This window comes from Pan troglodytes, chromosome 6 (genome assembly GCF_028858775.2).
Source record: "Pan troglodytes isolate AG18354 chromosome 6, NHGRI_mPanTro3-v2.0_pri, whole genome shotgun sequence".
Classification (NCBI taxonomy): Eukaryota; Metazoa; Chordata; class Mammalia; order Primates; family Hominidae; genus Pan; species Pan troglodytes.
In genome coordinates this window covers 97,481,872-97,498,035 of record NC_072404.2, presented here as the reverse complement: position 1 = coordinate 97,498,035, position 16,164 = coordinate 97,481,872, and the positions used below count along the sequence as shown (strand labels likewise).

General features: G+C 38.9%; 1 protein-coding gene across 35 annotated transcripts in view; it reads right to left on the bottom strand.

Annotated features, from left to right (window-relative positions):
- Positions 1 to 16,164, bottom strand: part of ADAM22 (ADAM metallopeptidase domain 22) — a 269,774-nt gene that overhangs the window by 81,213 nt on the left and 172,397 nt on the right. For all 35 annotated transcript variants that reach the window (XM_016957687.4, XM_016957691.4, XM_054655918.2 and 32 more), the window contains 3 exons: positions 14,059 to 14,141; positions 7,204 to 7,267; positions 5,034 to 5,103 (listed from right to left, as the gene is read on the bottom strand). In XM_016957687.4, the coding sequence (XP_016813176.1) occupies positions 5,034 to 5,103; positions 7,204 to 7,267; positions 14,059 to 14,141 (217 nt within the window). The remainder of the gene's footprint in view (positions 1 to 5,033; positions 5,104 to 7,203; positions 7,268 to 14,058; positions 14,142 to 16,164) is intronic.

Genomic DNA, 16,164 nt, shown 5'->3' with positions numbered 1-16,164 from the left:
CCTTGAGGGAAGGGTGGACTCTGTGACTCATTTCTAATAAATACTATACAGCAAAAGTGATCAGATGTTACTTTTGAGATCAGGTTAACAAAAAGACTGTGGCTTCCGTCTTAGGCATACTGTCTCATTCTCTCTTCTCTTGGTCTCTCACTATCTCCTGGAACAAGTTAGCTACCAGGTTGGTGGGGGGCAGCCCTGTGGAGAGGCCCATGTGGTGAGGTACTGAGGCCTGACAACAATTATATGAGTGAGCTCAGAAGCTAATCCTTCCCAGTTGAGCCTTCAAATGAAACTGTAGTCCCAGCTGACAGTTACGCTACAAATTCATGACACCGTGGGCCACAGGAACCCAGCTAAACCACACCCAGATTCCTGATTCTCAGAAATTATGAGATAATAAATATTTGTTTATTAAAGCCACTAAGTTTTAGAGTAATTTGTTATACAGCAATAGATAATACAATATCTACACTAAAAATGACCAAACACTGAAAGAAATTTTAGTCTCACTACTAATAATATGATGTTTTCCCCCATTAACCCATACTTTTAATATAATTCTAATAAAAATCCCAGAATTATAGAAATTGACAAGCAGGTTCTAAAATCTGTAGGGAAATGTGAAGGGCCCAGAATAGCCAAAAATTTTTGGAAAAAACAGAATTGGAGGATTTACGTTGATTTCAAAACTTATATAAAGCCACAGTAAGCAAAACAAAGTGTGATAAGGGTAGCCAAATAAAATAAGAGTCAAGAAACGGACTCATATTCATACTTTTAATACTTTTTAACAAAGACATCAAAACAATTCATTGATGAAAGGAAACTCTTTTCAACAAATGGTATTAAAATAATTGTGTATCCACATACAAAATAATAAAATAAAACTTAACCCCTACTTTTCACCATGCACAAAAAGTAATTTGAAGAGGATCCTAGATCTAAACATAAAAAATAAAACTATAGAGTTTTTAGAAGAAAACACTAGAGAATATCTTCAAAACTTGGGAGCTAGCAAAAATTACTTAGCATAGAGAAAGCAATAATGATAAAAACTAATGTTAAACTTCATGAAATTTAAAACATCTGTTCATCATAAGATGCCATTAAGTAAATGAGCAAGCCAAAGACTGGGAAAAATATATTCATAAGGCATATTTGGCAAAGGCCTTCTATCTAGAATATGTAAGTACTCCTACAACTTAACAACAAAAAAGACAGAAATTCTGATTAGTGGCGAGTAAGTATATACTACACATCATTAATCACAAGAAAAATGCAAATTTCAACCAAAGTGAGATACCACCACACACACTAGAATAGCTAAAATTAAAGAATGACAGAGCAAATGTTGGTCAAGATGTGAAACAATTAAAACTCTCATAGAGTGCCGACACAAATATAAAAGAGTGTACCCACTTTGGAAAAAGGGTTCAGCAATTTCTCATAAAACAGTGGTTCTCACTTGGACACAGGAAGGGGAACATCACACACCAGGGCCTGTTGTGGGGTGGGGGAAGGGGGGAGGGATAGCATTAGGAGATATACCTAATGTAAATGACCAGTTAATGGGTGCAGCACACCAACATGGCACATGTATACATATGTAACAAACCTGCACGTTGTACACATGTACCCTAGAACTTAAAGTATAATAAAAAAATATATATATATTAAAAAAAAACAGTGGTTCTCAAAGTGTGATTCCAGCAGCAGCAGCATTAGCATCACCTGGGAAGCACTGGAAATACAAATTCTCCAAACCCACCCAAGATATACTGAATTAAAACTCTCAAGATGGGGCCAGCAATCTGTGGTTACCAGTCCTCCAGATGATTCTGATGCATGCTAAGGTTTGAGGACACTGTCAACATAGTTAAACATGTACCTACCCTATGGCCCAGCAATTTTATTCCTAGGTATTTACTGGAAGAAATGAAAATATGTGCCCACAGAAAAGACTTGTACAATAACGTGCATAGTTGCTTTTCTCATAATAGTCAAAAACTGGAAACAACCTAAATGTCCATCAACTTAATAAGTTAAAAATTGTGGTATAGGCCGGGCGCAGTGGCTCATGCCACTAATCCCAGCACTCTGGGAGGCCAAGGCGGGTGGATCACTTGAGGTCAGGAATTTGAGACCAGCCTGACCAACATGGTGAAACCCTGTCTCTACTAAAAATACAAAAATTAGCCAGGCATGATAGTGCATGCCTGTAGTCCCAGCTACTCGGGAGCCTGAGGCAGGAGAACTGCTTGAACCCAGGGGGCAGAGGCTGCAGTGAGCCGAGATCGCACTATTGCACTCCAGCCTGGGCAACACAGCAAGACCCCATCCCCCACCCCCGAAAAAAGTGGTATATTCATAGGACACAACATATTCAATAATTTAAAAGAATGAACTATTGCTACTCTTGACAACATAAACCTCACAGGCATGTGCTAAACAAAAGAAGCTGCACATAGTACATGATTCCATCTGTATAAAGTTCTACAACAGACAAAAGGAATGGCAGAGGTGGGAGGCACTGACTACAAAGGGTACAAAGGAAGTTATTGGGGTAACGGACATGCTCTATCTCTCAACAAGAGTGTAGGTATGTAAAAATTCATTGAATGGTACACAAGACTTTTATATTTCATTGCATATTTTTTTAACTGGGTGCATAAGTGTCCACAGGAAATAAGATTTTCCCAGAATATGTTCTCAGAAACACTAGTCCTGAGACAGGTACATGCCATGTAAAGCAAATGTTCCACAGTCCAGCAAGTTTGGGGAACAGCTGATCCCATGTCTATCGCTGGGAAATATATAAAACATAACAAGATGATGATGTTGATAATCTATAACCCAGTTAAACTTTATGCAATCTAAAATAATTAAACTTACTTTTGAAACTATTTCACAGAAATTGCAGTTTTGACATTTATTTGTCCATTTCTTGTTTTCTTCTAATTTATCACAGTAAATCATAAGTAATGTTGGGAGACAAACTCTCTCAAAATTGACAGTGCCAACTTCTGATGAGAAAAGAAAACTAGAAACTGATTGAAACAGACCTGAGTTTTTAAAGAACGTGTCTAAAAATCATTTTAATAACAGCAAAACTGCCAAGTCACCATCAAAGTTTCTGCTGGAAAGAAACCCTGAACGATTTTCTCAAAAATAAAAAAAAAAGATATATATAGATAGATAGATAGATATAAGGTTATATCCTAGCAAGCCTACAATCAAGTCTTTAGGGGAAAATCTTTATTTATTACTTTAAATATTAATTAATGTTGACTGCTCCCAGTAATACCCATTAAATTATAGCTTTATTCCCACACAGCTAGTCATGACTTATTTTCTTATCAGAATAGGGATTGTAAAAAGTTTTATAAGATCACTGAAAGAACAGTCTAAAAAGTCTGTGAGAGGTAAGAGCATCTATATTCCCATTTGAAGATTTTTCAAAATAGTAAATTCTATTAAATCTTCTATCCCTCTGGCAGCAGGAGAGAAGGGGAGAGAATGTTCATTTCTCTTTAGGGAAATTACAGGAGGACAAGGAGTTACAAACTTCATTTAGAGAGAAAGGAACATTAGGAAACATTTATTTTATTTTCTGATGAAGAGACAATGTAAACTTCTAAGTGATTATCTAAGCATTAGTTTAGGATTACTCCATTTCCCTCTGTGCTTCTCTACCATAGTGTCATAATTCAAAACTCAACTTTACCCCTTGCTAGCTGTGGGACCCTGGAAAAGACAAACTAACTGAGCTCTGTTTCTTCATCTACAAACCGGGAATAACGTTAATCTTACAGGGCTGCTGCAAAGATTAAAACGAGATTAAAAATTAAAATAATCAGGACGGGCACAGTGGCTCACGCCTGTAAGCTCAGCACTTTGGGAGGCCGAGGCAGGTGGATCACAAGGTCAGGAGTTCGAGACCAGCCTACCCAATATGGCGAAACCCCTGTCTCTACTAAAAATACAAAAATTAGCCAGGCGTAGTGGTGTGTGCCTGTGGTCCCAGCTACTTGGGAGGCTGAGGCAGAAGAATTGCCTGAACCCAGGAGGCGGAGGTTGCAGTGAGCTGAGGTCGCGTCACTGCATTCCAGTCTGGGCGATAGAGCAAGACTTTGTCTCAAAAAAAAAAAAAAAAATTAAAATAAGGCTCACTAAATAGGGGAGGAAGCATCTCCATACCAGATATCCAGATATCTTCTGAATAAAGATATTCAGAGTGCTGTCTGTCTTCAGAAGAAAATAAATGAGTCCAGCACAGCCAAAGACAAAAGCTAACTCACCCTGCATAATCACTGCTCCACTAAGGAGGGCAAAGTATGCATGCACTGCCCTTCCTGTCATGTGAAGACTTGGAAGCAAATCTCAAAGCAACATAGGTTGCTAGGTCCATTTATTCAACCTAAAATAAATTAGCTTACTTTTGAAAATATTTCACTAAATTTGTATTTTTGACATTTGTCTATTTCTTGTTTTCTTCTAACTTGTTATAGTAAATCATAAGTAATCTTGGGAGACAAACACTCTTAAAATTAACCTAGATCCATTTAGGTATAGGTGAGAAGAAACGACTAATTTCACAAATAGCACATAATGATAATAAAAGTTAACCTATAATCGTTCTTTCTTAAAATGCTAGAGCAAAAAAGAGACAAGGAAAACAATAAGTAGGGAAATGATTAAGAGTTCATCCCTATGTTTACAAGACCAGTATTTCACAAAGAGTGAATTTGTATATACTTTGTCTCACAGACCAATTCTTGCTCTAATCTTGTTTCTCCTTTAGTGCCTTATTTTTAATTTAAAAATGTTTTAAAGTTTTCCTCCACATCTTTCCAAACTCATCTGTGAGGACAGTTTGCATTTTATTCTCCCTCTTGACGTGACTTGGCTCTCCCTCTAAAAATGTCAAAAGCAGATGTGGGCTAATGATATTCCAAATATAGATTAGTTCTAAGGCATTAAATAAATTACTGAAGTTGTCTTTTAGATAAAAAGTCACTATATGAACATCATACCAGATGGAAGATCATCCAAGGAAAATTCAAACAGTCTGGATTTGTAAACTGAATGAAAATGGAAATCCTCCTGAAATGACACAAGCAACAGTGATTAAGCATGTACAACAGGATTATCTCCAGCCTTAGGCAAACATAGCTGGAGACCCTTAAAAGAACCACAGCTTGCCTATGCATTCTCCTGGGTTTAGAGAGGTGATGAACCATTGCCCAACCCCTCCTATTCACTCCTGTATTCTCTCAGCACCAGAGCAATATCCAATGAGAAGAAAAATGCCTTCACAGAGAAGCCAAAGCCTACAGTAATGGAAAACAAATGAATGAATCTATTCCCCCAAGGACAAATAAGGCATTTGGCAAAATGACTTAATGTTTTTTTATTACTGATTCCTTTCACGGATCCCTGCACCCTTTTAAAAGTCAGAGAGCTTTGGTAGGCAGACTACAGAGCTAACAATCTTCATAGTATTGGGGAGCAGGATGCCTGGTATAAGTAAATTTACAAAGTGGACCCTGTTCTGAAATTCAAGTGTCATACAAGCTATATGAAAAAGCAAGAGATAAAAAGTCACACTTTTCTTCTAAAAAGTTAATAAACACTCAAATATAATTTCATCTGGCTTCATCCAATTACTAAAAAAAAAAATTAGAATGTCATAGTCCAGTTTCATATTATCTTAAAAAAATCATACTGTCAAGCAAAGTGACAAGACAGGCAGCAGTGGGTACCCATAAAATAATACACAATACAGAGAATTTCCCAAACAAGATGGTTTATGGGTGACAAAGCCATGCATGTTTCTTGGAAGAATTTGCCTCTCTGCTTAAGTAATGTTGTGTAACACGAGGAAGAACATTTGTATGTACAGAGCTAGAATGAAAGTGTATTATGTTTCTGTGTAGTCTATAATATTAATTCAACTTCTTCTAATTTGTGGGCAATGAATGTTTCAGCTAAAGTGAGAGAGAGGATTAAGATGACTCAGGTTTCTCTAAACTTCATCAGCATAGAGCCTTAAAAGCAATAGACAACAGAGAAAAATCTGGAATCTAGAAAAGAGAGGAGGGGTGAAAAATCACAGATCTGTGGATTTGATTTGTTATGGACTGAATGTGTGTGTGACCCCAGACTTCTCATATTGAGGCCCTGGCACCCAGGGTAACTTTGTCTGGAGATAAGGCCTGTGAGGAAGTGATAAATGTTAAATGAGGTCATAAGGGTGAGATCCTTATTCAGTATAGCTGGTACCCTTATAACAAGTGGAGACAACCAGAGTTCTCTCTCTCTCTCTCTGCCATGTGAGAACACAGTGAGAAGGCAGCCATCTGCAACTCAAGCAAAGAGCCCTCACCAGATGTCAACCCTGATGGCTGGCACCTTGGACTTTCAGTGCCCAGAACTGAGATAAAGTTTCTGTTGTTTAAGCAACCCAGTCTACAGTATTTTGTTATGGTAGCCAAGTCAAACTAAGACAGATCATAACACAATAGGGTTGAGATGGAAATAGAGATTTCAGAACACCTCAAAGGGAAAGTATTATATTTCCAATATAAAAAAGAAAGAAACAAAAGAAATTTTTTGTTTGTTTGTTTGTTTGTTTTGGAGACGGAGTCTCATTCTGTCACCCAGGCTGGAGCGCAGTGGCAGGAGGTTCAAGCAATACTTCTGCCTTAACTTCCCAAGTAGCTGGGATTACAGGCGCATGCCACCACACCTGGCTAATTTTTGTATTTTAATAGAGACAGGGTTTCACCAAGTTGGCCAGGCTGGTCTCTAACTCCTGACCTCATGCCCGCCTCAGCCTCCAATAGTGCTGGGATTACAGGCATGAGCCACCACACCCGGCAAGAAATTTTTTAAAAAACACTTGTGGTTTTGACTTACTCAATATTTAGTTTAAAATATACAGACAGTCCCCAACATACACGTTTTTGACTTTATGATGCATTTATCAGGGTGTTAAATATATTTTTTACTTATAATATTTTAACTTATGATAGGTTTATCAGGACATAGACCCATCATAAGTTGAGGAGCATCTGTACATATGTTTACTATCTTAACCCTAAAAAATATAAAAATGAAATAAAGTAGAGATAAAAAAGGAGAGGAAAAAAGCTCTCAACATAAACATTTCCATTTGCCACAACAAACAGAAGGAGCACTTACTTGAGTAGTGTCATTTTCTTCTGGCTCAATGAGATATGTGTGGTTCCCGTCATAGAACATCCCGCTGCCAACGACAAAAAAATAATTAGGCATGGCCATCGACTCTCATCCCAGAACAAGATCATTTTAAAATCAGCAGCAGCCAGAGGGCCCATTTGCTTCTCAATGCCCATTTCCCAGTCCCATCCATCACCTCCAGACACACCACACACACCACTGAGAGGGAAGGCCCCTCCTTCTGATTCCTTATAGGTAGAGTCACCTCATCCTCACCTGACCCCATGCTCAGGATTGCCATGCTCTAGCTGTTGCCCATCACTCCTTCCTCTAACATAGAATTCCAAGATTTTCATATGCAAAAAGTCATCTGGAGAGCTAGTAAAAACGCAGCTCTTTCAGGACTCTTCTCAGATTTCTGGACTGGAACCCAGGAAATTGCATTTTAAATAAGCTCCAGGTGATCCTGATGCAGGTTTTCAGGGACTATACTGAGAACGCCCGACCTACCATAAACATGGAAGATGCTCTAGTAACAAGAGCTAACACATTTGAACAACTTGCCACAAGCTAGATACTTTACACTCATTTAATCTTTTCCACAAATCTACAAGAGAAGTACAACGACTATCCTTATTTTATAAGTAAGGAAACTGAAACCCAAAGAGATAAAGTAACTTGCCAAATTATTTAACCAGTAAGAGCAGAAATAGGAACAGAGCCCAGACAGACGGGACCACGAACTGCCCATTTGCAACCTGCTACCTACCTCCATTCATGCATTCCTTCATTCAATCAGCATGTTTACAGAGCACCTACAATGCACTGTTCTAGGTGCTGGGGATACAATAGCAAACAAAACAGACCAATTCTCTGTCCTTGTGGTGCTCATAAGTATTCTAGTACATACTATATTTATTTATTTATTTATTATATATTATATATATATACACACACATATACATACATATGAAAGTGATAAATTCTAGGGAAGAAAATAATCAGGTGAAGGGCAATAAATGGTGCCAGAGGGTCGTGGGGGCCATACTAGGTGGGCACTTCCTAGGGCCTTGGCTTTTACTCTAAGAGAGATGAAGAGCCACTGCAAAGTTCTAAGCAGATGGGAAATACAATCTTTCTTAAGTTTTATAATGATCATGCCAGAAACTATGTTACAATAGTTTTTAGCATAGCAAGGATAGAAGCAGGGAAGTTACTGCAATAATCCAGGCGAAAGAAGATGCTGGCTTAGATCAGAGCAGTAATAGTAGAGGTGGTGAGAATTGGTCAAATTCCAGATATATTTTGAAGGTACAACCAGTAGGATTTATTGATGGATTTGAAACAACGTACGTAAAACAGAGAAGAGTTAGTGAAGACTCCAAGTTTTGACCTGAGCAACTGGAAAAATGGACATGTCATTTAACAAGATAAAAAAAGATGTAATGGAGTGAGACCCTGTCTCAAAAAAAAAAAAAAAAAAGAGGGCAGGCAGGGGGGATGCAGAAAGGACTTTTCGGGATGGGCCTAGGGAAGCAGGAAGCAGAGGGAAGGATGCAAATCCTTTAAGAGTTCAGTTTTGAGCTGGGCATGGGGCTCACATCTGGAATCCCAACACTTTGGAAGGCCAAGGCGGGGGGAATCACATGAGGCCAGGAGTTTGAGACCAGCCTGGGCAACGTAGTGAGTGGCAAGACTCTCTCTCTACAAAAAATTTTTAAAAAGTTAGCTGGGCCTGGTGATGCACACACCTGTAGTCCCAGCTACTTGGGAGGCTGAGGTGGGAGGATCACCTGAGCCCAAGAGTTCAAGGCTGCAGTGATTGATGATTGTGCCACTGTACTCCAGCCTGGGTGACAGAGCAAGACCCTATATTTCTTTAAAAATAAAAAATTCCATTTTGGACCTCGTAGGCTGGGGGTGGCTACCAGCCATCTGAGAAATCCTCTGGAGAGCACTTCAATATACAAATGGCCTCAGCTCCCACTCAGACAGATTCTGATAGCTGCTGCTTTTAGAAGAACATGATCCTTTTACTGAGACCAGGCCCTTTATGATGTTAAAGAAACTTGTCTTATCATTCAGGCATCTGAGGGTAGCAAAGCTATGAGCTGTAGTAATTTTTTAGTTTTTGGTAGAAATGACTATATGACAGCCAAGCTCCTAAACATAAACTAGTATTTGTCTTTCATTGAAGATTTAGTGAAATTGGTGAAATTCCATGAGCTATAATTATAATGGCCTCCAAGTTCTGCCTCTATCCAAATTCTTTCATTCCTGCTATAACATCTTCCACATGTCCTCAACTTCTATATACTCACAGAATGATTATTCTCACAGCTGCACTGTTTTCAGCCACATGTACTTTCTGAATTTGGATGACATTCTATTTGGAATTTAAAGATAAACAGATGCCGTTTGTAAGACATTACTGACAATATGTGCCCAAGGAGTCAGAGGGGGAGCCTTTCAAAAACGTAGACCAAATATGGCAGGGAGTATCTCTCTACCCTTCCTGAGAACTAGCCATATCCATCCAGAAAGTCATATGAAACCATCATAGTTTGCCAAAATTCACGTGGCAACACCAACAAAGTAGCAAGCAGATTATTTTCTTAAAATAGTACTGAGTGTTATTTATCCTTATACTAGGTTAATGTCCAATGGGAAAGTCATTTCTTTTTATTGGACTTAAACATCATGTAGGCAATATGAAGACAACAGATTCTGACACTATCTGTATCTCAGAAGACTCTAGATTGCTATATGATAATATGCCATTATTAATTCCTTAATAATGAAAAAATACATGTGTTTTATATGCTTTGAGAACTGAAATATTTTTGTTTTACTTATATAAATCCTGATTTTTATATTGAGTCCATAACAGTATACTTGATAAAAACCTATAGCTAAGACCAAGTCGTCACAGACCAATTGAGCTAAAATTTCAAAAGGTTGTATCAAAATAAGATTTTGAAATGAAAAAGCCATTCTTACAAATTTCCACAAGAGGGCAATAAACTCAAACTTAACTCCAGTCTTTAAGGTTCCCATAGTAACAAGATTTTTGCATTAACACCAAACACACCAAGATCAAAACATTGCCTATTAGTCCTTTGACTCCAAACAAATGTGACCTTGCAGGTTCTTTATGGGAAAGATATACGAATCTGATTTTCCCTTATTTATATTATTGAACTGAATTTAATAAATCAAAAATGAAAAAAAAATACGCACTTGGTAATTTATAAAGGATGAGTCATGGATGACATAATATATCTCATATCTAAACCACTGTAATTGGGACAACATACATTATTCAATATTTCATAACATCCCCCCAAAATATTTCTTCCAGAAATTTTTGTTCAGAAGGTAAAGTCAAGATGAGAAGCAATAATTACTAAATAACAAGATGATACAAGGGTATATTTATCCTATGTGCTCATAAAAGTCTAAGAAAGCCTAAAATGGTCATACACAATTCTGACAATGTTCCAAGACGCACGATAGGTTTTCTGTTTAATTTTATTTAGTTTTAAATAAAAACATTCTTAAAAGGAGACATAAAATTTACTTAATTAAAATAACCCTGTAATCTCAGCACTTTGGGAGGCTGAGGTGGGCGGATCACGAGGTCAGGAGTTCGAGACCAACCTGGCCAACATGGCAAAACCCCGTCTCTACTGAAAATACAAAAATTAGATGGGCATGCTGGCAGCCACCTGTAATCCCAGCTACTCAGGAGGCTGAGGCGCAAGAATGGCTTGAACCTGGGAGGTGGAGGTTGCAGTGAGCTGAGATCGTGCCACTGTGCTCCAACCTGGCAACAGAACGAGACTCCATCTCAAAAATAAAATACAATAAAAATAAAAATACATAACTAAGGCAGGATTCTGAGTTCTATTCCTGATCCAGTTACTATGCAATCTCCTAAAAGTTATTTTTCCTTGGTTTTTTTCTTTTTTTTTTGACACGGAGTCTTGCTCTGTCGCCCAGGCTGGAGTACAATGGCATGATCTCAGCTCACTGCAACCTCTGCCTCCTGGGCTTAAGTGATTCTCCTGCCTCAGCCTCCCAAGTAGCTGGGATTACAGGCACCCGCCACCACGCCCAGCTAATTTTTGTATTTTTAGTAGAGACAGGGTTTCATCAGGTTGGCCAGGCTGGTCTCAAACTCCTGACCTCAGGTGATCCACCCGCCTCAGCCTCCCAAAGTGAAATACAAAATTAGCCAGCCATGGTGGCAGGTGCCTATAATCCCAGCTACTTGGGAGGCTGAGGCAGGAGAACCACTTGAGCCTGGGAGGCGGAGGCTGCAGTGAGCTGAGATCATACCACTGCACTCCAGCCTGCGGGACAGAGTGAGACTCTGACAGAAAAGAATGAACAAAAGAAAGAATGAATGAACGAATGAACAAATGAACAAACGAATGAAAGAACAAAAGAAAAGAAAAGAGAAAAGAAAAAAAAAAAGAAAAGAAAAGAAAAAAGAAAAGTGGGCATGGTGGCTCATGCCTGGGATTACAGGGGTGAGCCACCGTGCCCGGCCTAAAAGTTATTTTTCAATCCTTCTTTACATGACTATAGTAGGATTAGTAACAGGTATCATTCTTAGGTTCTCAGGTCCATTTATAGCCCTTAGAAGGCACAAATATCTTCTCTCTGATTCTCACAACATTGAGTCCATTTGGAAAACCAGAAGGCAGACTGGAACGAGTACTGAGAAAGATGGTGACACTACGACTTTGGATTGAGATTTTAAGAGAGAGAAAAGGGGAAAAAACACTTCATTTTTTACCCTCCAATATACACTTGCTGTCACAAATGTGGACAGGTCTCACTGTACTATTCCTAGGTGACAGATGTGCTTGTCTTGAGCTCAGATGTAACAATTTTACTGCTGAAAAGGACTTCAATGTTTCTTTTTCCTAATAAGAAAACAGAGACTGTCTGATATTAAGCATGGATTCCATGTTTGTAAAAACCTTTCTTCAAATAATGTATTTAAAGTAAATAAATGTACACCTTTATTCACAGTAGTCTTTTAGCACAAACAAAGAAATGGAAGTCTTCCATGCTCTCAGACACATGGCCTCCTGTCTCTGGTTATTTAACTTACCCTTATATTCTTTCCTTTCTGCCTAATATGCTTATTCCCAGATCCTGACCAGAGGTGTCACTCAGGCAGACTAGCTCGATTTTCTGGCCATGTCCATTAGCTCTCTTTCCTAGATTTAAGATCTGTCAGTGTAACCCTCTCCCTTGGATAGGCTATTCCAACCTATTGCACTCCACTGTCTTCAGGTGGCATGTTTCCGGAGCCCTTAGGTGCCACCTGTTCTTTGGTGACAATGCTTAGCTTGCATTTTTCCCACTTTTTTTTTTTTTTCCTCTCTCTCTCTCTCAAAAAAAAAGCAAATATACCTATCATGTTCCACATCAGGAAATGGGCTAGATTTGGCCTCCTCATGAGACTGTGAGCTCCCAGGACTTGTGTTTCAATCGCCTTAATATTCCTAGGGCTGGCACACAGGAGACACCCAGTAACTGCTTGTTAGATGAAAAGCCACATCTCTAAGATGGTAACAAAAAGGAATTATTTTAAAGTTTCTCAACGAAAATTTAACAAAATTAAAGTGCTGGATTGTTCTGTGCCAAAAAGTAAAACAAACAAGAAGGAAATGAAACGATTTAGTTAAAAGAGAATGCTGAGGAATGACACGGTAGCTTTATAAGGGGTTACAAAACAAGTAAGAAACAACCACCTGTGCGTTATCATTATCGACAGGTTGGAGGAAGTGGATGTATTCCCATGTTAAACATCAGCAAACATTATTTGATAGAGAAGGTTATGAGAAAGGAAGCAAGGCCTTGAGGAAGGATAAACTTTGTTCCTTGGAGATCTCTGAGAAACGACAGACCCTCCCACAGATTTGCTATCAGTTAGGTGGGATTCAGGCTGAAAAAAAGGGGCAAAGACATATGAGCTCTTGAGATCACTAGCAGCCTTTTCTCTTTGTGTAAGGAGTCAAGCGTTTCCATTTATTGAAACTGCTATTATTTGACAAAAATATAAAAACTAATATAAAGAAGGAGTAGGGAAGAATATCAAGGGGCTAAACAGCCACAGAAACAGACACCGAAGTTAACCCAAATCACTCCTGTCTGAATTTGGATGAAACTAGAAAAATGCTTCAAATATCATTTTAAGGTATCGTTGTGAAATTCAAAAACCTCTGTTTTCTGCAGCTCTAATTTTATTTAATTTTTTTGAGATGGAGTCTAGCATCTCCTTAAAGTATGCTTGTCTTTTTTCTTGACAATATATATTTTTTCTTTCTTTTGCAAAATGTAGGACTTTTCTTTCTTTCTTTCTTTATTTTTAATCAGAGTCTCGCTCTATCCCACAGGCTGGAGTGCAGTGGCATGGTCTCGGCTCACTGCAACCTTCACCTCGCAGGTTCAAGTGATTCTCCTGCCTCAGCCTTCCGAGTAGCTGGGATTACAGGTACCTGCCACCATCCCCGGCTAATTTTTGTATTTTTAGTAGAGACAGGGTTTCACCATGTTGGCTGGGCTGGTCTCGAACTCCTGACCTCAGGTGATCTGCCTGCCTCGACCCCCTCAAAGTGCTGGGATTACAGGCATGAGCCACCACGCCCGACCATTTGCAACCCTAATTTAAAAATCTGCTTGGTTTATAAAATACAAAAGAGAAAAAAAAATCAGATCCATCACCAATTTAAAGTCATTTCTTGACACAAAATAGGGATATCTACTATAGTGCATTCATAATAAAGAAAATAAATTATTGAAAAAACAAACAGTAAAAATAACTTTTTGAACACTTACTGAAGTCCGTGGCATGTTGACAATGCAACAAATGAGTCAGGGTTTCCTCGGATATGGCCCTGGTAGTAACAGTGCTCTCCTCCCTGAAAACAGAAATAAAGAATGTAAGTCTTTGCATCACAAGGAGAATCAGCTGCTTCATTTCACAGGAGGTTTCTACTCACAATGCACCTCCACATCTAGAACTCTGCATGATATTTCATTATTCAGATTAGCATTATCAAATCTTTTCTAACAGAATTATTCATAAACACTCCGAGTGAGCTGACTCCAAATCAAAATTCAGGGAAATAAAAGTTGACTTGACCTTTCTTTTATGTAGGTGATATTAGAGGAACAAAGAAAGAGATATTGAAATACACATGGGGAGTCAGGCACAGTGTCTCATGTCTACAATTTCAATGCTTTCAGAGGCGAGGCAGGAGCATCACTTAAGGCCAGAAGTTCAAGACCAGCCTAAGCAACATAGCAAGACCCTGTCTCTACAAAGAAAAAAAAAAAAAAAAAAAATTGAAATTAGCTGGATGTGGTGGCATGCACCTGTATTCCTAGCCTCTTGGGAGGTTAAGGCAGGAGGATCATTTGAACCCAGGAGTTTGAGGCTGCAGTGAGCTATGATTGTGCTACTGCACTCCAGCCTGGACAAAAAGAGTGAAATTCTGTCTCAAAAGAAAAAACGACAAAAAAAGAAAAGAAAGGAAATACATATGTGACCCTTGCACCAAAGTTTAATCATCTGCTTTCCTAGTTATAAGAAATTCAACCATGGGCCAGGTGCAGTGGCTCATGCCTCTAATCCCAGCACTTTGGGAGACTAAGGTGGGTGGATCCCTTGAGGTCAGGAGTTCCAAACCAGCCCAGCCAATATGGTGAAACCCTGTCTCTTCTAAAAATACAAAAATTAGCTGGATGTGGTAGTGCATGCCTGTAATCCCAGTTACTCGGGAGGCTGAGGCAGGAAAATTGCTTGAACCAGGGAAGTGGAGTTCGCAGTGAGCTGAGATGGCATCACTGTACTCCAGCCTGGGCGATAGAGACCCTGTCTCAAAAAAAGAAAAAAGAAATTCAATCATGAGCAGTAGCAAAGCAATACTCTTTTACATAAAACTAAGTAAAAATGAATATAAATCATTTGAGAGTCACTAAATTATATTGATGGAGGAAATGCTTGTTTTTACAGTGTTTATATTGATTACCAGATAAACAGGTTCATACTATTCTTTTCCGAAATCAGCAATGGCTTTAACTGGTAAGCAGTTTATGGGCGGGGTTTTAAATTGTGAAGTTTTTCTTAGCATCCAATTGCATTAATAAAATTCTACTAAGAGAGATTCATTTATTTGGATTCAATGTGCCTGGAAAGGTAAGAAGGTAAATCTTCTGCCATCTTAGGATGTCACCTTTAAATACTTACTACTCAGAGTGCAGTTCAGAGACAAGCAGCATTGACATCACTAGGAGGTTGTTAAAAATGCAGAATCTCAGGCCCCACCCCCAACCTACTGTAGAGAATCTGTATTTTAACAAGTCCCTAGATGATTCACATGCACATTAAAGTTCGAGAAGCTCTTCTCTAAATGACCTCTTTCCATTCTGTCACTAATCTTCTATTTCTTCAGTAGCTGAAAGCTTCTAATTAAATTGACTCACTGAGATATGAAAGAGTGAAACAGAAAGGACCGATAGGATGGGTGGTTTAAAGAGGCAAATGTTACCTACTTCACAGTATGACTTAAGGACTGACACCACTTAAAATGTTCAGTGTTTCACAAATGGAGGAGAGAGAACAGGATGACATGGAGATGTAACAGACTGAAGACATTTTCTTCACCGAAATTCCAAGGAAACCAGCCTAGCCTGAGACTACTGCTCCTTGTGAGATAATCCCACAGAAGCTGGTAACTCTCAGCTTTGGGGAGGGGGTGGAGAGCAGGTAAAATGGTACACAATGCAATCCCTGACCTTAAACCACCTCCAAATTCCCAGGGGAGCCACTGACCATCATGAACTGAGGGTTGCGGTTGCATTTAATGGAGAAGATAGGGTGGTACTTCACATCTGGGTTGTACAGGGAATGGAACCCAGAAGGCCACAGAGTCTTGGGGG